Genomic DNA, 23,187 nt, shown 5'->3' with positions numbered 1-23,187 from the left:
GAACTGGCCCCACCGTAACTCAGCGGGGGCAACACGGGGTGATAATGGTACAATTACATACTCCCACATTGGGAATTGGCCGGGTTGGCTAAGGTCGAACTCGGCCAAGTATTCAAGGCGAACCGGGGACAAGATTTGGGAAGTGTCAGTGTCCTGCCCAAAGGTAAACATCAGGACTAAGAGGGTACGGGTGAAAGAGGGTAGACGGGTTTGTCTGGAATGTAAGGGAGCACCCCCATGGGATGGTGGTGGTGGTTGCGGAAAACAGACAAAGGTAAAAATAATGCATCCACGGAATGGGAAAAGTTGGATAATAATTCAAACAGACGGACCATGGGAACTAAGGAAGGGGTAAAATTGTGTTGGGATAAAAGGTGGAAGAAGGAGCAAGGAGTTTATGTGTTCATGGTCGGGTCGGGGCACAACTGCAAAGGGGGGGTTGCCATTACTTTCAAATGGCAGTGGCAGGACTCCGGATCAGGAGTGAATTGGACTCAGAGTTTTGACTCTTGCGTGACCCCGGATCCTCCAAAAGCAGTCAATGTGACCGAACTGGTCGCGAGCAAGATGAAGCCTCTACTGAAAGCCCCAGAGACTCAGGGTCCAGAGGTCAAATGTCCCGTGACAGCACCCGGGCCTAAAACTGGGCTGGTGTTGATCCCAACAGGAAAAATAATGGCCCAGAAATTCGGGTCTCCACGGGTGAGTACGCACGGGGTAATCGCCCGTAAGCCCAATGGAAGTGCCGGTTTCATGCATGCACTGCGCATGCGTGGGAAACCGGCACTTCCGTTCCCCTGAAAGAAGGGGTTCAGAAGTCGAACGCGTGCGCAGGAGAGGCAGCGCGTGCGCTTAGAACTTACGTTGTTTTTGCAGGTATTCCCGGGGGGGGTGTTTCCAGAAGTTAGACATGTAAAAAGCAGTCGCAAGGCCTGCTTTTTACAAGGTAAGTGGTGAATTAATTAAAATTAAAACATTTTTTCCACAGGTTTATTATTTTTAAATGCTTTAAAGAAAGGTAAGTTTATTTTTAGCCCTGTTAGAAAATGTAATTAATTTTTTCAAAATTTAAATTACTGTATTGTTTAAAATAGTTATTTCATGTAATTTATAGTTTATTTTAAAAATGTGAATTAAAAAAAAATTATTTGAAGATTTAGTGATATTTTGGGGCTTACAGTATTTATAGGTTTGACTGTCAAACTTATGAATGAAGCATTCCCTGCTACCATTGGCTCTCCATGGCCCACGTGATCCCAGGGGATGCATCGAACTAACTGCGCCCCTGGGATACGCAAGCACTGTGCGCCGGCAGTTGGAGGAGGCCCAGGATCGGAATCCCACGCGGGCCCACAGCTCAATGGCCGGCGCGGTAGGAAAGTGCAGGTTGGGGGCTTGCACCCGCGGGAAGCCCCTGACCCGAATTTCTGGGCCGATGTATCATACCGTATATTATGAAGTAGCGTCGGTTATTCTTAATTTAACGGAGTTACAGTTGCCCCAGTGGTGCCCGCCAAAAGTTGTATGAAAAGTTGTTAAAAAGAATGTTCAGACAATTCTACTAGAGGAATTATGGGGACGAAAGTCGGGTGGGAGCATACATACCGGGAAATAACAGCCACATGGGCTGGGGGAGACGAAAAAGGGGACTGATTAATGATGTGGCCACGGTGTTTAATACAGGGACGTCGCTGGCCAACAGTATGGACAACGCGCAGTTGCAATTACAAGTAAATACCCTAAGGGACCAGCTGAGGAAAATACTGGGGGGGCGGGTAATGACATTGAGGGTCACAAATTGCAGGAAGACCAGGTGATGATGATTCATCTAAAGGAAATGGCAGCTGAGCTGGAGACTCATGCTCAGACCATCAATGTATTAATAAAGGAGGGCCGAAATGCGTCGGATCGGGCTGCCCAAAATGATGTGTGTGTCATGTACGGGGCCTGGTTGTTAAATGAGGGGCGCAGTAATTTAAAGGATAATCTCCATCTCAGACCACAAACACATCGGTATCACAGTTAACGGTACTTCACTGAACCTCCAACAATACATATCGCGTTTTGGATACGATATCCTGCCGTCACCCGAACATTTGGTTAAGCTATTAAAGAAACTAGAGTTGTCCCAAAAACATTATGACGCGTTACAGCAAAAGAATGAGAAAGAAAGGGAGGAAATCGAAGAGATGATTAACCCTCTGTGGTGGGATGTGGGACTCAATATTGAGATCCCTCCTTGGATTCGAATCGCATCACATGTGTTGGTAATAGTACAATTGTGTATTATGTTGTATTTATTAATCTTGTCATGTAAATTAAAAAGGAAGACAAGAAGGGGGAAACTTAAAAGATTGAAACAGGAGGTTCAGAGTGTTTGAACCGAATGTATGTATATATGTAATAAAAGTGAAATGTAAAGGTTTGGTTGAGACCGGCAATGCACCCAAAGGCAAAGAAGAAGTAGAATTCGTCAGGAGTAATGTCTCTAGCTTAAAAAGAGACATTAAAGGGAGGAATGTAGATTTCAAAAAACCCAGTACAATAGCAAAATGCTGGAAGCCTGTTTGGCCCAGTGGTAGGGGCGAGGTGCAGTTGGGTCTAGAAGCACAGACACACCTGTGAGTTTCAATTTAACTTTGGAAAAGACATTTACTTTGGACAATGAGCGTCTCGATAGATGATTTAATGGTGAATAGGTGATTTAACTTTGGACATTGAGACTTCGTGTTTTAATGGGTTTCAATGGATCTTCAATGGATAAGACAACGATGCCAATTTCACTGGAACAATGGACTTCCTGGCCTCAATGAAAAACACTTTAACCTTGGGCTAAACATCAGCAGTAAGACTAAATCACATCAAATATGTACCACAGGGAGGGGGAGACAAGATAAGGAATTGTCTTCCATCCCCCAGCCCTGTACGTGTCCTGTGGTTTGGATTACTGGGTGTGGATTGGAATACAAGAGTTGGGGGAAGGCCCAGACTCGAAAAGGCGGGACGGAAGAACTGTAAGAAGGAACCACACACAGCTCTCTCTCTCTTTCGCTCAGAAGCTCTCGGAAGCTCTCTCTCTCGGAAGCTAGCTCTGACTACAGCGAATGCCAGGTGTAAGAAGGAAGGGAAGACGGTCATCTCCAGCTCCCAGCCTGCAATCGACGTCGGCCACGACCAGCCGGCTGGGTGGTTGTAAATATCAGTTGACTCTACAAGGGGTTTGCGCTGTGTAGGCAGCTGCAGTCAGATAAAGGAGGACGGGGACAGGTCATCTCCGATCCAGGCCTACAATACACAACGGTAACGACTGGTCGGATGTGTGATTGTAAGTTTCAGCCAAATCGCAACAGGATTTTGTCTGTGTTTTGTTGCTTTTAATAAACTAACAGTTTTGGGTTGAACCTAAACCTTTGTGTCGTCTACGATTTTGTTCCTGTAAAACCCAGAGTCAAAGAATCCTTGTAAGGACGAGGAAACCAAACACCTTACAAATGAGTCAGAGCACTACATCATATGTACCTGTAACACCCTGAAACTGATAGATGAGGACTCAGCAGTGGTGGTGATGATAGAGCCTCTGGAAGGTGCCTTTAGGGCGATTCAGGCATCTCCAACTCAGTGGTGTTCTCTGAGCGATGAGAAGAACTACCTCTACGGAGGATTGGTTTGTGCAAATAATCATACGTTTTGCCTTCAAGTTTCAGACTCACCTTGGGTGATTTCCATCTCCCAGGCAGAACCCTCGCCGGCCTGGTCTTCAGCTCATGGTGGGATGACGAGTTGAGTGTGGATGATACACCAGCAAGGGCCGCTAGGGTGGCGGTGGAACAGTCCATGAATGCCACAATGGAATACATTGCACGAAGTAAACAGGCCGTCACGGGGAAGAATGGAAGTGGACTTGGCCAAAAGAATGGCTAGGAGGCTGGAGGTCGGACATTTAGGACTGAGATGAGGAGAAATGTCTTCACTCAGAGGGTGGTGAACCTGTGGAATTCTCTACCACAGAAGGCTGTGGAGGCCAAGTCACTGAATATATTTAAGAAGGAGATAGACAGATTTCTAGACACAAAATGCATCAAGGATTATGGGAAGAGAGCAGGAACATGGTACTGAGATAGAGGATCAGCCATAATCATATTGAATGGCGGAGCAGGCTTGGAGGACCGAATGGCCTACTCCTGCTCCTATGTAGGCTTTGCAGTTATGGAAGATTTCAGGATTGTTATATGGCACTTGCAAAGCCACGTGGGTGCAGTCGATGGCGCCCTGCACCATGGGGAAGCCCCTGTCCTGGCAAAGCCACATGCGTCCTCGTCCTTCTTCTCTTTGCTCAGTGAGAGGACAACGTAGTCCCTTCTCCTGGTGTGGAGAGCCTCAGTGACCGCCCGGATTCAGAGATGGACGGTGAGATGTTATCTATGTCTCCTGCTACAGACTGGAAGGATCCGCTGGCGAAGAAATTGAGGGCCACGGTGACCTTGACTGTCACTGGGAGAGCCGTGTTCACCCTGCTCTCAGGCTGCAGGTCTGGCAGAGTTCTGTGACCACCTCCTTGGTGAAGTGTAGCCTCCTAATACACTGCTCCTCACTTAAATGGACATAAGAGGAGTGCTCTGGGAAGACCCTAGGTGGGTAAGGCCTCCTGTGGAGAACCCTCATTGCCCTCCTCCTCCTCCCTCTGCGCACATTTTCTTCGCTTCCACCATTCCCTCTCCCAAAGATACTTGAATGCGAGGCCCCCGTGACTGTGAGTAGAAGCCTTTAAATAACAATAGCAGCATTTTCCACTTGCAGCAACTTCAGAGTCACATATAGGCCAGACCAGGTAAGGACGACAGATTTCCTTCCCTAAAGGACATTAGTGAACCAGGGTTTTTTTTTTAATTAATGGAATTTAAATTCCCCAGCTGCCATGGTAGGATTTGAACTCACTTCTACTGGATCATTAGTCCAGGTCTTTGGATTACTAGCCCAGTGACATTACCACTACGCTACCATTCCTGATTGTGAGTCAGCCCCAACAGAGCCAGCCTGGTTTGGAAGGCCTGTTTCTGATGTGCTCATTGACTCAGTGGGGAGAGAAACCCTTTCGAAATCCAGTTCCACTTTTCCCTACCTTTATTTCAGCTTCTGATCTCCCCAAGTCTCGCTCTTTGCTGGAACAATTCTGCTGGACTCGCCGAAGCTTCTCGATTTCTCTCTCCAATTCTTCCTGTAAAGTTCATTGGAAATTGTTTAAATTAACAACCTGCATTTATATCGCGATTTTAACACAGTAAAACATCCCAAGGTGCTTCACAGGAGCGAAATCTGACAAAAATTGACACTGAGCCAAAGGAGGAGACATTAGGACAGGTGAGAAAATGCTTGGTTAAAGAGGGAGGTTTAGAGGAACGTCTTAAAGGAGGAGAGGGAGAGGCGAAGAGGGTTGGGGAGGAAATTCCAGAGCTCAAGGCCTAGACTGATGAAGGCGGGGCTGCCAATGGTGGGGCAAAGGAAGTTGGGGATGTAGAAGAGGCCAGAATTGGAGGAACATCGAGTTTTCGGAGTGGGATTGGCTGGAGGAGATTACGGAGATAGGGGCGGGTGAGGCCACGGAGGGATTTGAACACAAGGGTGAACATTTTGAAATCAGGGTGTTGCCGGACCAGGAGCTAATGCAGGTCAGTGAGCACAGGGCTGATGGGAGAACGGGACTTGGTGCGAGCTAGGATACGGGCAGCAGAGTTTCAGATGAGCTTTTGTTTATGGAGGGTGCAAGGTAGGAGGCAGGTCAGAGAGCTTTGGAATAGTCGAGTCTGGAGGTAACAAAAGCCTGAATGAGGGTGTCAGTAGCTGATGGGCTGAGGCGGGGCGGAGACGGGTGATATTACAGAGGTGGAAGTAGGAGGTCCTCGTGATGCTGAGGATCAGGGGTCGGAAGCTAAGCTCAGGGTCAAATCGGCCAGCGAGATTGCGATAAGTCTGCTTCTGGCTGAGACAGTGGCCAGGGAGGGGGATGGAATCGATGGCTAGAGAACAGAGTTTGTGGCCGGGACCGAAGACAATTGCTTCGATCTTGCCAATATTTAGTTGGAGGAATTTCTGCTCATCCAGTACTGGATGTCGGAGAAGCAGCGTGACAAATCAAAGCCAGTGGAGGGGTCGATAAAGGTGGTGGTGAGGTAGAGCTGGGAGTCGTCAGTGTACATGTGGAACCTGACGTTGTGACTTTTAGATGATGTCGCCGAGGGGCAGCATGTAGATGAGAAATAGGAGGGGGTCAAGGATAGATCCATGGGGGACTCCAGAGGTAACAGTGCGGGAGTGGGAGGAGAAGCCATTGTAGGAGATTCTGTGGCTATGACTGGATAGGTAAGAGTGGAACCAGGTGAGGGCAGTCCCACCCAGCTGGACAACAGAGGACAGGCGTTGGAGGAGGATGGTGTGACACCGTGTCAAAGGCTGCAGACAGGTCGAGAAGGATGAGGAGGGATAGTGCACCAGGGTCATCGTCACACAGGAGGTCATTTGGGACTTTTTAGTCGGGCTGTTTAAATACTGTGGCAGAGGCAGAAACCTGATTGGAGAGGTTCAAACATGGAGTTGCTGGAAAGAGAGGCACCAATTTGGGAGGTGACAACATGTACAAATACTTTGGAGAGGAAAGGGAGGTTATGATGGGGCGGTAGTTTGCAAGGACCAAGGGGTCAAGGTGAGTTTTTTTGAGGAGTGGGGCGATGATGGCAGACTTGAAAGGGAGCGGAAGAGTACCGGAGGAGAGAGAGCCATTTACACTATCAGTGAGCATGGGGGCCAGGAAGGGAGGTTGGGTGGTCAGTAGTTTAGTGGGAAGAGGTTCAAGAGAGCAGAAGGTGGGTCTCATGGACAAGATGAGCACGGAAAGGGCATGAGGGGAGATAGGAGAGAAATTATGGAGAGATGGGAGTTCAGGGCTAGAGCAGGGGCAAACTTGGGGATGGTTTGGTTTGTTGCGCTTGGAGAAAGGAGGGAAGTGGCAGAGGGAGCTGAACGATGGCCTCAATCTTGCTGACAAAGAAGTCCCTGAGCTTCTGGCACTTGTTGTTGGAGGTGAGGGAGGTGGGGCAGAGGAGAGGGGTTTCAGGAGACTGTTGGTGGTGGAGACAAGAAGCGGGGAAGGTGCCTCCTTCCCGTTTAACGGCGGCGGGTTGGGTCTGGGCCGAGTAACCCGCTCAGGAGAGGCGGGCTGGTAATTATAATATTTAAATCAGGCTCCGTGCCTCAGATTTTGGCAGCGATTGGATTTAACGGCTGCGGGCCGTCTATCCCGGGGCTCGGGAATCCCCACAGCTGAAGGGAGGTGGGAGCTGCCAGATCCAGCAGGCAAGTGTTTTTCCAGCACTGCGTGTGGGCCTGGAGGAGCAGGAGAGCTTCCCCCGAACCCTCAAACAAACCTGCCCTTGACCTTCTAGGTGGAAGAGATCGCGGGTTTGGGAGGTGCTGCCGAAGAAGCCTTGGCGAGTTGCTGCAGTGCATCTTGTAGATGGTACACGTTGCAGCCACGGTACGCCGGTGGTGGAGGGAGTGAATGTTTAAGGTGGTTGATGGGGTGCCAAACAAGCAGGCTGCTTTGTCCTGGATGGTGTCGAGCTTCGTGAGTGTTGTTGGAGCTGCACTCATCCAGGCAAGTGGAGAGTATTCCATCACATTCCTTACTTTTGCCTTGTAGATGGTGGAAAGTCTTTTGGAAGTCAGGAGGTGAGACACTCGCCACAGAATACCTAGCCTCTGACCTGCTCTTGTTGCCACAGTATTTATGTGACTGGTCCAGTTAAGTTTCTGGTCAATGGTGTGCCCAGGATGTTGATGGTGGGGGATTCGGCGATGGTAATGCTATTGAATGTCAAGGGGCGGTGGTTAGACTCTCGCTTGTTGGAGGTAGTCATTGCCTGGCACTTGTGTGGCACGAATGTTACCTGCCACTTATCAGCCAAAGCCTGAACGTCGTCCAGGTCTTGTTGCATGCGGGCATGGACTGCTTCATTATCTGAGGAGTTGTGAATGGCACTGAACACTGTGCAGTCATCAGTGAACATCCCCATTTCTGACCTTATGTTGGAGGGAAGGTCATAGATGAAGCAGCTGAAGATGGTTGGGCCTTGGACACTGCCCTGAAGAACTCCTGCAGCGATGTCCTGGGCCTGTGATGATCAGTACAAAGAAGGTTCACTCGGTTAATCCCGGGGATGAGGGGATGGACATATGAGGAGAGGTTGAGTAGATTGGGACTCTACTCATTGGAGTTCAGAAGAATGAGAGGCGATCTTATTGAAACATATAAGATTATGAAGGGGTTGGATCGGGTGGATGCAGGGAGGATGTTCCAGATGATGGGTGAAACTAGAACTAGGGGGCATAGTCTTAGAATAAGGGGCTGTTCTTTCAAAACTGAGATGAGGAGGAACTACTTCACTCAGAGGGTGGTAGGTCCATGGAATATGCTGCCCCAAAAAGCTGTCGAAGCTACATCATTACATAAATTTAAAACAGAAATAGACAGTTTCCTAGAAGAAAAGGGAATTAAGGGTTACGGGGAGCGGGCAGGAATTTGGACATGAGTCTAGGTTCGGATCGGTCATGGCCCTGTGGGTAGCGGAGCGGGCCCAGGGGCCGTGTAGCCTGATCCTGCTCCTGTTTCGTGTGTCTAATTCTGTTAGATTCAGGAGATAGTCCTGTCATAGTGGATTGGCGGTTAGGATCAGATCAGCCATGATCTTATTGAATGGCGGAGCTGGCTCGAGGGGCCAATTGGCCTACTCCTGCTCCTATTTCTTATGTTCTTATGACCTTCAATCACCACAACCATCTTCCTTTGTGCTAGGTATGACTCCAGCCAGTGGACAGTTTTCCCCCTGATTCCCATTGACTTCAGTTTTACTAGGGCTCCTTCATGCCACACTTGGTCAAATGCTGCCTTGATGTCAAGGGCAGTCACTCTCACCTCACCTCTGGAATTCAGCACCTTTGTCCATGTTTGGACCAAAGCTGTAATGAGGTCAGGAGCTGAGTGGTCTTGGCAGAACCCAAACTGGGCATCAGTGAGCAAGTTATTGGTGAGTAAGGGCCGCTTGATAGCACTGTCGAAGACACCATCCATCACTTTGCTGATGATTGAGAGTAGACTGATGGGGCGGTTATTGGCCAGATTGGATTACATTGACAAGTCCTGCCAGTGCCACAATACTGCTCTCTGGATTTGGGATAATTTTGAAATGATATAATAAACAAAAATGTGTTGATGACTTGGCCCAAGTTGGGAACGTTTACTCTGTGTTTTATGGGTTGATGATAATATTGTATTGGACAGTAAAATTCCTCCAGAGCTCAGGAATGAGATGAAATGGTAATTAATAGGATGAGTGAAATGGTGTGAGAGGCAGTGATTGAAGGGTTGTGATGGAAGCAGAGAAACTGCCCCACCAAATGGGGTCCAGGGGCATTGCCCCAGGTGGTTGAAAGATGTGTGAGGGCACCCATGAGTACATTATAGTGAAAGTCAGGAAAGTGCAGGTGAGAATCGTTAATTGATAGCTTTCTCTTGGAGATGTTTCTGTCGCCATCTATACTGAACAATAAGAAAAGTGTATTCGATAGCCTGGCCGCTAACAGAGACATTGGGACCACACGGGGCAGATAAGCAAAGACCTCCAGACACCCCCCCGATCTTCTGATCAGATAATCTGGAGAGAGAGAAAACCTGTTAATCAAAGCCCAACAACAACAACTTGCATTTATAAAGCGCAGTAAAACATCCCAATGTCCGAAAAGGAGACGTCTACCCTTGGGAATGTTGCATGGTGGGAGATGGTTAACAACACAGCTCAGCACTCAGGGGCTAGAATAATATCAGTGAGTTTTGTCACAGCCCAGATAATTGTCCTCATCATTCTAATTGGTGCAGTGTGTTGGTTCAAACGGTTAATTAAGAGACTGTCACAGAAAACCCAGAGCTTGGAATTATCTGCTTTGATTAAAGGATGAGGGGAGTTGGAACATCCTGAACCCTCCCTACCTGAGGAATAGGTGAGAACCATTAAAAACACCAAGAGAAGGACTTGGAGTTGGAAATTCCCAATGTACATGTGTGTGTGGGATTGAAAGGGTTAATTTCAAACCAGTCTGTGAGCCGCCAGCTCCAACACAGAGAGAGAGAGAGAGAAGCTCGAGTCTCTCGCATGTTGCTGGCTGCTCGCCAGCTCCAAAAGAAAGAGAGAAACCTCGGGAGATGAGGCCGAGCGAGTCTCTCGCAGGTTGTTTTCAGGGTTTGTCTCAGTTAAAGAGATTGTCCGACAGGGTCAGGGTGCCGCAAATTAAAGGGCAGGTGCCGGGCGGACATTTATTTTGGGCCGCCTGCCAGCACCTGCTCCCTCTCGCCGCCTCCTGTGGGGTGCCGGCCGCGATCGGTCAGCCCGACACTCCTCTTGAGTGCCGGGCTCTTTTGCCGACACCCCACTCCCCGATGGTCCGGCAGGGCCCCGGTGCGTGCTTTGCCAAACCCCTCCCCTTTAAACAGGGGAGTGAGGCCTGCAGCACCGCCTCGCTCTGGGCCGACACACATGGCGCTGTTACACGTGGTGCCGCGATACTGAATGGGAGCCCCCCCAGAGGGAGGGGTAGCGCTTCCAGGAGCCCCGCCTCCTGCTGGGGGCTGTTAGCATTCAATCTCCGGCAAGAGGGCAATAACTTTTTTGAGGGGCTAAAAGCAGCGACCCGGCGAAGTTAATGCTCCAAAGGGGGCGCGACCCAATTGTTCCCCATTATTCTTTAAATTAAATCATTTAGTGAGATTGAAGCCCTGATTTAGTCAATGATTATAGATATTTTACGCTTGCAACCTAAACACTCAGTGCTGTCAGATATTAACCAAGAGCATATATTCCCTCTTTCAGATATATTCCCGCGGTTGACCCATGACCTTAATGCTCACTGGCGTGTTGGGCAGCGTCGTGCCCCTCGGTGAATCGAGAAGCCTCTCGGGTGACTGGCACTGTGGCGTCACGAGTTATACCAGCAATGAGACACGGCCATGGTCAACACGGGGCGGTTCTCACATGGACCAGCAGGGAAAGGGCTTCGATTGACGTGTATGTGTATCGGTAAAGGGATCACCAATGGCACAGCATCAGCTATCAAGTGGTCTCGGATAGAGTGAACACCAGTAAAGACAAGGATGTTGAGCCTTTTGCCAAACCCTATATGGGAGACACTAAGAACACTTTGCGTTTCCTAATGGGACTCGGGCAATGAGCAGCTCTCGCAATTCCCCTCGGGTCTGGAAATAACATGCTGACTGAAAGGGGGTGAATGAACAGAGAGCCCATGGGGTATATGTGCACAAATCATTGAAGGTAGCAGGGCAGGTTGAGAAAGCAGATAAAAAAGCTTAAGGGATCCTGGGCTTCATGAATAGAGGTATAGAGTATAAAAGCATGGAAATTATGATGAACCTTTATAAAAAAACTGGTTCGGCCTCAACTGAAGTATTGTGTCCAATTCTGGGCATGGCACTTTAGGAAGGATGTGAAGGCCTTAGAGAGGGTGCAGAAAAGATTTACAAGAATGATTCCAGGGATGAGGGACTTCACTTACGTGGATAGACTGGAGAAGCTGGATTTGTTCTCCTTAGGACAGAGAAGATTGAGAGGAGATTTGATCGAGGTGTTCAAAATCATGAGGGGTCTGGACAGAGTAGATAGAGGGAAACTGTTCCCATTGGCGGAAGGGTCGAGAACCAGAGGACACAGATTTAAGGTGATTGGCAAAAGAACCAAAGGCGACATAAGAAAAAACTTTTTTGTGTAACGAGTGGTTAGTATCAGGAATGCACTGCCTGAAAGGGTGGTGGAGGCCGACTCAATCACGGCTCTCGAGGTGGGACTGAACAGGACCGGACACAGTACTCGAGGTGGGACTGACCAGAACTGGACACAGTAATCGAGGTGGGTCTGACCAGAACTGGACACAGTACTCGAGGTGGGACTGAACAGGACCGGACACAGTACTCGAGGTGGGACTGACCAGAACTGGACACAGCACTCGAGGTGGGACTGACCAGAACTGGACACAGTACTTGAGGTGGGACTGAACAGGACCGGACACAGTACTCGAGGTGGGACTGACCAGAACTGGACACAGTACTCGAGGTGGGACTGACCAGAACTGGGCACAGTACTCGAGGTGGGACTGACCAGAACTGGACACAGTACTCGAGGTGGGACTGAACAGGACCGGATAAAAGTACTCAAGGTGGGTCTGACCAGAACTGGACACAGAACTCGAGGTGGGACTGACCAGAACTGGACACAGTACTCGAGGTAGGACTGAGCAGGACCGGACACAGTACTCGAGGTGGGACTGATCAGAACTGGACACAGTACTCAAGGTGGGTCTGACCAGAACTGGACACAATACTCGAGGTGGGACTGATCAGAACTCGACACAGTACTCAAGGTGGGACTGACCAGAACTGGACACAGTTCTCGAGGTGGGACTGACCAGAACTGGACACAGTACTCGAGGTGGGACTGACCAGAACTGGACACAGTACTCGAGGTGGGACTGACCAGAACTGGACACAGTACTCGAGGTGGGACTGACCAGGACTGGACACAGTACTCGAGGTGGGTCTGACCAGAACTGGACACAGTACTCGAGGTGGGACTGACCAGGACTGGACACAGTACTCGAGGTGGGACTGACCAGAACTGGACACAGTTCTCGAGGTGGGACTGACCAGAACTGGACACAGTACTCGAGGTGGGACTGACCAGAATTGGACACAGTACTCGAGGTGGGACTGACCAGAACTGGACACAGTACTCGAGGTGGGTCTGACCAGAACTGGGCACAGTACTCGAGGTGGGACTGACCAGAACTGGACACAGTACTCGAAGTGGGACTGACAAGAACTGGACACAGTACGCGAGGTGGGACTGACCAGAACTGGACACAGTGCTCGAGGTGGGACTGACCAGAACTGGACACAGTACTTGATGTGGGACTGACCAGAACTGGACACAGTACTCGAGGTGGGTCTGACAAGAACTGGACACATTCCTCGAGGTGGGACTGACCAGAACTGGACACAGTACTCGAGGTGGGACTGACCAGAAATGGACACAGTACTCGAGGTGGGACTGACCAGAACTGGACACAGTACTCGAGGTGGGATTGACCAGAAGTGGACACAGTACTCGAGGTGGGACTGACCAGAACTAGACACAGTACTCGAGGTGGGACTGACCAGATCTGGACACAGTACTCGAGGTGGGACTGACCAGAACTGGACACAGTACTCGAGGTGGGACTGACCAGAACTGGACGCAGTACTCATGGTGGGACTGACCAGAACTGGACTCAGTACTCGAGGTGGGATTGACCAGAAGTGGACACAGTACTCGAGGTGGGACTGACCAGAACTGGACACAGTACTCGAGGTGGGACTGACCAGAACTGGACGCAGTACTCATGGTGGGACTGACCAGAACTGGACTCAGTACTCGAGGTGGGATTGACCAGAAGTGGACACAGTACTAGAGGTGGGACTGACCAGAACTGGACACAGTACTCGAGGTGGGACTGACCAGAACTGGACACAGTACTCGAGGTAGGACTGAGCAGGACCGGACACAGTACTCGAGGTGGGACTGATCAGAACTGGACACAGTACTCAAGGTGGGACTGATCAGAACTCGACACAGTACTCAAGGTGGGACTGACCAGAACTGGACACAGTTCTCGAGGTGGGACTGACCAGAACTGGACACAGTACTCGAGGTGGGACTGACCAGAACTGGACACAGTACTCGAGGTGGGACTGACCAGAACTGGACACAGTACTCGAGGTGGGACTGACCAGGACTGGACACAGTACTCGAGGTGGGTCTGACCAGAACTGGACACAGTACTCGAGGTGGGACTGACCAGGACTGGACACAGTACTCGAGGTGGGACTGACCAGAACTGGACACAGTTCTCGAGGTGGGACTGACCAGAACTGGACACAGTACTCGAGGTGGGACTGACCAGAATTGGACACAGTACTCGAGGTGGGACTGACCAGAACTGGACACAGTACTCGAGGTGGGTCTGACCAGAACTGGGCACAGTACTCGAGGTGGGACTGACCAGAACTGGACACAGTACTCGAAGTGGGACTGACAAGAACTGGACACAGTACGCGAGGTGGGACTGACCAGAACTGGACACAGTACTTGATGTGGGACTGACCAGAACTGGACACAGTACTCGAGGTGGGTCTGACAAGAACTGGACACATTCCTCGAGGTGGGACTGACCAGAACTGGACACAGCACTCGAGGTGGGACTGACCAGAAATGGACACAGTACTCGAGGTGGGACTGACCAGAACTGGACACAGTACTCGAGGTGGGATTGACCAGAAGTGGACACAGTACTCGAGGTGGGACTGACCAGAACTGGACACAGTACTCGAGGTGGGACTGACCAGATCTGGACACAGTACTCGAGGTGGGACTGACCAGAACTGGACACAGTACTCGAGGTGGGACTGACCAGAACTGGACGCAGTACTCATGGTGGGACTGACCAGAACTGGACTCAGTACTCGAGGTGGGATTGACCAGAAGTGGACACAGTACTAGAGGTGGGACTGACCAGAACTGGACACAGTACTCGAGGTGGGACTGACCAGGACTGGACACAGTACTCGAGGTGGGACTGACCAGAACTGGACACAGTTCTCGAGGTGGGACTGACCAGAACTGGACACAGTACTCGAGGTGGGACTGACCAGAATTGGACACAGTACTCGAGGTGGGACTGACCAGAACTGGACACAGTACTCGAGGTGGGTCTGACCAGAACTGGGCACAGTACTCGAGGTGGGACTGACCAGAACTGGACACAGTACTCGAAGTGGGACTGACAAGAACTGGACACAGTACGCGAGGTGGGACTGACCAGAACTGGACACAGTACTTGATGTGGGACTGACCAGAACTGGACACAGTACTCGAGGTGGGTCTGACAAGAACTGGACACATTCCTCGAGGTGGGACTGACCAGAACTGGACACAGCACTCGAGGTGGGACTGACCAGAAATGGACACAGTACTCGAGGTGGGACTGACCAGAACTGGACACAGTACTCGAGGTGGGATTGACCAGAAGTGGACACAGTACTCGAGGTGGGACTGACCAGAACTGGACACAGTACTCGAGGTGGGACTGACCAGATCTGGACACAGTACTCGAGGTGGGACTGACCAGAACTGGACACAGTACTCGAGGTGGGACTGACCAGAACTGGACGCAGTACTCATGGTGGGACTGACCAGAACTGGACTCAGTACTCGAGGTGGGATTGACCAGAAGTGGACACAGTACTAGAGGTGGGACTGACCAGAACTGGACACAGTACTCGAGGTGGGACTGACCAGAACTGGACACAGTACTCGAGGTGGGACTGACCAGAACTGGACACAGTACTCGAGGTGGGACTGACCAGAACTGGACGCAGTACTCATGGTGGGACTGACCAGAACTGGACGCAGTACCCATGGTGGGACTGACCAGAACTGGACACAGTACTCGAGGTGGGAATGACCACTACTGGGCGCAGCACTCATGGTGGGACTGACCACTACTGGGCGCAGTACTGGAGGTGGGACTGACCAGAACTGGGCGCAGTACTGGAGGTGGGACTGGCTAGAACTGGACACAGGACTCGAGGTTGGTCTGACCAGAACTGAACACAGTACTTGTTGTTGGACTGACCAGAACTGGACGTACTACACTACGCATGGCTGCTAACCACCTCCAGAATTTTGCCCGGACGCTAACGAGAGGCTTCATTTTGTTGTGGGTAGTGAAGTGTCAACCACATTGCTGTGTGTCCTGAGTCACATGTAGGCCAGACCGGGTACGGACGGCAGATTTCCTTCCCTAAAGGACATTGGTGAACCAGTTGGATTTTTACGACTATCCGAGAGCTTTTTATTCCCGATTTATTTATTTAAATTCAAATTCACAAACTGCCATGGTGGGATTTGGACCACATCTCGGATTATAAATCCAGGCATCTGGATTACTGGTCCAGTAACATAATCACTATCCTACCATCCCCATTGGCTGAGGGCTTGACATTAAGAATGCTACGAATGTTTAACAAGCTGCAGCTTTCCTTTTGTTTGAAAGTCTCTCTTAACAATGTGTCTGTGTGATGTTTGTTTGTGGTGTTAGCTCCGCCCTCTTTTCCCTTCACAGAGCGAAAAGCAGTTTAACCCTCTGTCGTCTTGTCCATCATGTTGGGAGCATTTCAAACATTTTAATCAATGTCTTTTCTATAAGCACAGGCTGTCTTCAGTTTGTTCATTGCTTTCTCTGTGTGTGTACACATGCGGGTATTAGTTTTGAGATATTGAGTCCTTCTGTTTTGAATTCATAAATTCAGTGGTAGCACCCCCAGCAGGAGGTGGTCTGCTACTGGAAAGTGCTCCCCCTCCTGCTCGGGGAGCCACGACTGAATTTCACAGCGCTACGTGTAGCAGCGCCATGCATGGCGGCTCGTAGCACCACGTCATTGTTCGCCTCCCCCCTGATTAAAGGGGAGGGGCCTAGCACTGCGCGCACCGGGGCCCTGCTGGACCCCCGGGGAGCGGGGTGGGTGAAAACAGCCTGGCACTCAAGAGGAGCGATCGCGGCCGGCACCCCGAGAAACAAAGGGAAAGGGGGCAGGTGCTGGCAGTCGGCCAAAATACAAATGGCCGCCCGACACCTGGCCTTTAAGTAGCATCACCACCGCTGCAGAAACGCCCCCTGATCCTGTCGGACACATCGTCCGGCGATAGGTCGGGGGTGAAAGGGAAGTTTGCGGCCGGAGCGCGAGCGGGGCGCTGCGCACGGCGATGATGTAATTGCCGGCGGTGCAGCTTCGCAGGGCGCTATAGGCTACCGCCGCCGCTAACCACCCGCTGAATTTCGCGGGAGGCATTAGCAGCGCCGTGCCCGGGCGCTAACGAGCGGCGCAAACCAGCCCAATTTTCCCCCCCAAAGCGTTTTTCTACAAAAGAAGATAAAATGCAGCTTTGAAGAATCCCAAGTTCCAGGTGCAGGACGGGGTCGGGTTGTCCATCAATTTGAACTTCTTCAAAGCACTTTGTTTGAATTGGATTTCAGCTCAAAACTGCTCTCGCTTTCTGCAGTTTAAATGAGATGAACCAACTGAAAAGCTGCCTTTCCTGACAAGACTGTGTTTAAAGTTAATCCAGAATTGAATTGTATCAGGATCTTTGTGCAGGTTTTGACGGCACTGAGACTTTTGGAGTTTGGTTCCTATTCTCTGGGCGATGTTTTGAACTTCAGGTGAAAGCTGTGTTACACAAGCTGCGCCAGTCTGACCATATCTGGCTCCGCCTCCTTATAAACACACAAAGCACTTAACCCCTTCCGCTGACAGCTGCTTTAATTCACCAAGCAACAACTTTCACATTGCTGAATGGAGACAGATTTTGGGCTTTGTTAAATTTGAAGTTTCTTAATTTGAGTGGATATTTCCCCAGGGTGACAGAAGGAAATCAGGAATTGACGAATTAACCCCTTGGACTCTCTAGAAGAGCCACAGTGGATTTTCTGTTTTTCGGGACTGCGAGTGTTAATGGTGCAGGATTACCGAGAGTAGCCTTGACATAAAAATGGTTTCACAGAGTTACAAAGCGACCTCTGCTGGAAAAGTGTTGGTGCGGGCAGAGATCCAACAGTGTTTAGAGTTCCAGACCTCATCTGCAGACATCAGTAGACATCAAATGTCACATCGTGGTGACGATTTGGACCAAGACTTTGCCTCTCAAAGGCTCGGCTTCAACCCATTCATGGCCATTTTATGATTTGACCTGGCCATCTCACGTGGCCTCGCTACTCCCATCGTGTCAGTGACAGATAAGGCCATCTCTGACCACTTTCTCGTATCGCTCTCCACCCACATCCGCCTTCCACCCCTGTCCCCTCCCCCCCCGCAACTCTACTTCCTTCTGTGTCCGCCCCTTGAAAAAACTCTCTCCCAACTCACTTACAACTGCACTTCCAAAATCCCTAGTGGCCAGCCTTTGGCCCTCCATTCACCATGTTATTTCTGCAGCTACCGATCTGTTTATTCACACCCTCACCACCCCCTTTGATGCCCGAGTTCCTATTAAAACCATTACTATCTCTCTCACCCTGGTCATTCCCCCAGTAGGGCCCTCATCACCGCTCCCTTAAGTCCAAGGGACGCAGACTTGAACAGATATGGCGGACAACTGCCTTAGGATTCACTGCCAGATCTGGCTGGAGCACAAAAAGCACTATCGGGTCCTGCTCTCATCTGATAAAAGCTGCTTCCTTTTCCAGGATTATTTTGGAATGCAAAGATAATGTCCAGCTTCTTTTCTCTGCTGCAAACTGTCTTCTTAAACCCCTCTTCCCGTCTCCTCCACACTCAACTCCAATAACAAGTGCGAGGAGCTCATGGACTTCTTTGTCTCTAAGGTTGAGACCATCCAATCAGCTGCCTCTGCCACTTCCCTTCCTTCTCCTAGACAACCAGGCCAAACTTTGTCTAAGGTTCCCCCCTGCCCAAGCCCTGAACTCACATCTTTCTCCAGTTTCTCTCCGATCGTCCCTCCTGACCTCGCCGACCTCATCTTGCCCATGAGACCCACTTTCTGCTCCCTCGACTCTATCCCTACTAAACTGCTGACCACCCGCCTTCCTTTTCTGGCTCCCATGTTAGCTGATATTGTTAACGGTTCTCTCTCCTCAGGTAATGTCCCCCTCTCCTCCAAATCTGCCGTCATCACCCCTCTCCTCAAAACATCAACCCTTGACCCCTCTGTCCTTGCAAAACTACCTCCCCATCTCCAACCTCCCTTTCCTCTCCAAAGTCCTGGAATGTGTTGTCACCTTCCAAAACCATGCCCATCATTCCCGGAGCTCCATGTTTGAATCTCTCCAATCAGGTTCCTCCCCCTGCCCCAGTACCGAAACGGTTCTTATCAAATTCACGAATGCCATCCTCTGAGACTGTGACAAAGGTAAACTATCTACGCTGTGTTTGCGGCCGCGGCGGAGCAAATTAAAGGGCAGGGGCCGGGCGGACTTTTATTTTGGGCCGCCTGCCAGCACCTGCCCCCTCTCGCCTCCTCCTGCGGGGTGCCGACCGCGATCGGTCAGCCCGACACTCCTCTTGAGTGCCGGACTCTTTTGCCGATACCCCGCTGCCCGGTGGTCCAGCAGGGCCCCGGTGTGCGCTGTGCTAGGCCCCTCCCCTTTAATCAGGGGAGCAAGGCCTGCAGTACCGCCTCGCGATGTGCCAACGCTCATGGCGCTGTTACACGTGGCACCGCTATACTGAATGGGAGCCCCCCAGAGGGAGGGGTAGCGCTTCCAGTAGCCCCGCCTCCTGCTGGGGGCTGTTACCATTCCATTTCCGGCGCGGGGGCGATAACTTTTTTGAGGGGCTAAAATTAATGATCCGGCGAAGTTAGTGCTCCAAAGGGGGCGCCACCCAATTGTTCCCCCATTATTCTATAAATTAGATCATTTAGTGAGATTGTAGCACTGATTTAGACAACGATTATAGATATTTTACGCTTGCAACCTAAACAATCACTGCTGTCAGATATTAACCAAGAGCCTATATTCCCTCTTTCAGATATATTCCCGCAGTTGACCCTTGACCTCATTGCTCGTTGGCATGTTGGGCAGCGTCGTGCCCCTCGGTGAATCTCTCTCCTCCACCATCTCTCTCTCCCCCGCCATCTCTCTCTCTCCTCCTCCATCTCTCTCTCTCCTCCATCTCTCTCTCCTCCTCCATCTCTCTCTCCTCCTCCATCTCTCTCTCCTCCTCCATCTCTCTCTCTCTCCTCCTCCATATCCCTCTCCCGCACAGTGGCATAGTGGTTAGCACTGTTGCCTCACAGCGCCAGGGACCCGGGTTCAAATCTGGCTTCGGGCGACTGTCTGTGTGGAGTTTGCACATTCTCCCCGTGTCTGCGTGGGTTTCCTCCGGGTGCTCCGGTTTCCTCCCACAGTCCAAAGATGTGCAGGTTAGGTTGATTTGGCTATGATAAATTGACCCTTAGTGTTAGGGGATTAAATACGTGGGGTTACGGGGATAGGGTGGGATATGTGTCGGTGCAGGCTCGATGGGCCGAAATGGCCTCTATCTGCACTGTAGATTCTGTGATTCTGTGATTCCTCCATCTCTCTCTCCCGCCATCTCTCTCTCCTCCTCCATCTCTCTCTCTCCTCCATCTCTCTCTCCTCCTCCATCTCTCTCCTCCTCCATCTCTCTCTCCTCCTCCATCTCTCTCTCTCCCCCTCCATCTCTCTCTCCTCCTCCATCTCTCTCTCCTCCTCCATCTCTCTCTCCTCCTCCATCTCTCTCTCCTCCTCCATCTCTCTCTCCTCCTCCATCTCTCTCTCTCCCCCTCCATCTCTCTCTCCTCCTCCATCTCTCTCTCCTCCTCCATCTCTCTCTCTCCTCCATCTCTCTCTCCTCCTCCATCTCTCTCCTCCTCCATCTCTCTCTCCTCCTCCATCTCTCTCTCTCCCCCCCTCCATCTCTCTCCCCCGCCACCTCTCTCTCCTCCATCTCTCTCTCCTCCTCCATCTCTCTCCCCCCGCCATCTCTCTCCTCCTCCATCTCTCTCTCCTCCTCCATCTCTCTCTCCTCCTCCATCTCTCTCTCCTCCTCCATCTCTCTCTCCCCGCCATCTCTCTCCTCCTCCATCTCTCCTCCTCCATCTCTCTCTCCTCCTCCATCTCTCTCTCCCCCTCCATCTCTCTCCTCCTCCATCTCTCTCCCACCATCTCTCTCTCCTCCTCCATCTCTCTCCTCCTCCATCTCTCTCTCTCTCCCGCCATCTCTCTCTCCTCCTCCATCTCTTTCCCCCGCCATCTCTCCCGCCATCTCTCTCTCCCCCGCCATCTCTCTGTCCCCCGCCATCTCTCTCCCCCGCCATCTCTCTCACCCGCCATTTCTCTCCCCAGCCGCCATCTCTCTCACCCCCGACATCTCTCTCTCTCCCCCGCCATCTCTCTCTCCCCCGCCATCTCTCCCCGCCATCTCTCTCTCCTCCGGCACTCTCTCTCCCACCACCCCCACAATCTCTCTGCCATGCTCCGAGCCCCACCCCACCGAGCCCTGATTTTAGATTGACCGGGACTGTCCCCAGCGTTCCCCGGCTCCTGCCTTGTCCCGCAGGATTTCCCACCCGGCAGTGCTCAGCTACTCAAACTGGTCATGACATCCACATTCCCGGAATTTCAGTGTTTCCCGGTCACTGACAGGCCCCCTGCTCCCTCCCTGCCTTCCCATGAATCTCGGGGCCTCGGTGTCTGGGCCCTGAGCAGAAATATTGCCTTCTGTGCCTCTCAGTAAAGAGGCTCCTGCCCTGTATAAACTGAGTGAGCTCATACACACCGGCTTCTTTTCACAGTGACACACCGTGTGCTGCATTTTCACACCGACTCAGCTCCTCCATTTCCAGCAATCAGCAGCGGGGAAAGGGAGACAGACTCAGACACACCAGCATTTCTCAAACAGCAATTCCCTCTTGTTGTGAGGAACAGTTTCTCCACCCAGCCCCTGAGTCTCCCCCTGTGGGTGTCCCTCACTCCCCCACCGGTGATGGTCCTCTCCCTGCTGCTCAGAGGGCAGAATCCCCCAGCGTTACACAGGGCCACAACATGCTCTGCTCTCCAGCCCTATGCCATGGAGTGCCAGTTCTCACAGGTGCCCACACAGTGAATTACTGAGCTCTACAATGCCCTCCCCAGGAGGGGTTGAGTGTGGGTGAGGGGCAGTCACCCGGGGCCACTCTCACACCCCTCCCAGTGCCCACCCTGCTCTCTCAGACAGACTGTAAGAGAAAGGGGAGGGAGCAAATCTGACTGACAGAAAACAAACACCCAGACCCAGGGCAACAAAAAACACTGGGCTAAAGCAGCACTGTCTGCAGCCAGTGGGTATGTCCTGTCCCACCTGACTTGGGAATATATCGCCGTTCCTTCATCGTCGCTGGATCAGAATCCTGGAACTCCCCCACTAACAGCACTATGGGAGTACCTTCACCACACGGACTGCAGCGGTTCAAGAAGGCGGCTCAGCACCACCTTCTCACGGGCAACTAGGGATGGGCAATAAATGCTGGCCTTGCCAGCGAAGCCCACTTTCCAGGAATGAATAATTTAAAAAAGGAGAACTCTCGCTCACTGTATATAATATCGGGAATTGTGTCACTCACCTTAATTGCAGCGTGTGCCTGATCTAGGCTCAGCAGATTGTGGGGTTTATGTTTCCCTATTATTGTACAGGAAACACACACACACTCTCCATCATCTTTACAGTAGAATTCTAGGATCTTCTTATGTTCCGGACACTGTCTCTCTGTAAGGTCAGTCACGGGTTCGATTAGGGTGTGATCTTTGTAGGCCTCTTTCAGTAAATGTGGTTTTAAATGAAGGGAGCAAAATGAAGCTAAACAACTAAGACACGTCTTCACAGCTGGGGCTGGATTCTCGATGCAGTATTCACACATGACACCGGCTGAATCAGCAGCAGGCTGTGAGCGGCTGTATTTTTCCACTATATTACACAGCGTGAAGTTTCTCTCCAGACTGGGCCTGGGGTTGAATTTCCGGCGACACTGAGGACACTCAAACCCTCCTGGGCCTGCTGTCTGGGCCCAAACTCCCTCAATACATTTCAAACAGAAACTGTGCTGACAGGGTAATGTCACAGGATCCTGGTACACGTGGAGACACACAGCACAGGTTAATTCAGCCTCTAAAGCTCCGGGCTCCATTGTTACAGCACCTGAAGAGTTTTCACACAGCACCAGAGAGAGCGAGGAGCCAGAGCAGGAAATGAAATTCTTATAAACACTCGGTGCAGGGAGTGACAATGTTAGTTTCACTTTCATGACTCACTTTGGCTGAAGATTAACACTTTCAGGCCTGCAGCAGCAGTTCAGAACCAAAATCAGAAAAACAAGATTGCAATTTTACAATATGGAGCCAGAATACAGCAAACTAGGCCCAGGAAACATAGACCCAAAACTAATCAGCTCAGACCAGACCCAAAATAGTTCAACAAACAAATTAAAACTGATATAAAGAGGAAAAATAACCTTTACAAAC

The 23,187-nt window shown here is 51.0% G+C and overlaps 1 protein-coding gene across 1 annotated transcript; it reads right to left on the bottom strand.

Moving 5' to 3' along the window:
- Positions 1–44: 44 nt before the first annotated feature.
- Positions 45–22,930, bottom strand: LOC147114242 (E3 ubiquitin/ISG15 ligase TRIM25-like). Its single transcript, XM_085995917.1, has 2 exons — positions 22,293–22,930; positions 45–5,215 (listed from the first exon to the last, which is right to left on the bottom strand). Exons 1-2 carry the CDS (start codon positions 22,851–22,853, stop codon positions 5,072–5,074), a joined length of 705 nt encoding a protein of 234 aa, XP_085852043.1. The 5' UTR covers positions 22,854–22,930; the 3' UTR covers positions 45–5,071.
- Positions 22,931–23,187: the final 257 nt, after the last annotated feature.

This window comes from Somniosus microcephalus, chromosome 8, assembly GCF_052327205.1.
Source record: "Somniosus microcephalus isolate GS21.2 chromosome 8, FLI_Smic_1.0, whole genome shotgun sequence".
NCBI classification, from domain to species: domain Eukaryota; kingdom Metazoa; phylum Chordata; class Chondrichthyes; order Squaliformes; family Somniosidae; genus Somniosus; species Somniosus microcephalus.
The sequence above is the reverse complement of the archived record's forward strand: the minus strand, read 5'-3'. Positions and strand labels throughout refer to the sequence as shown.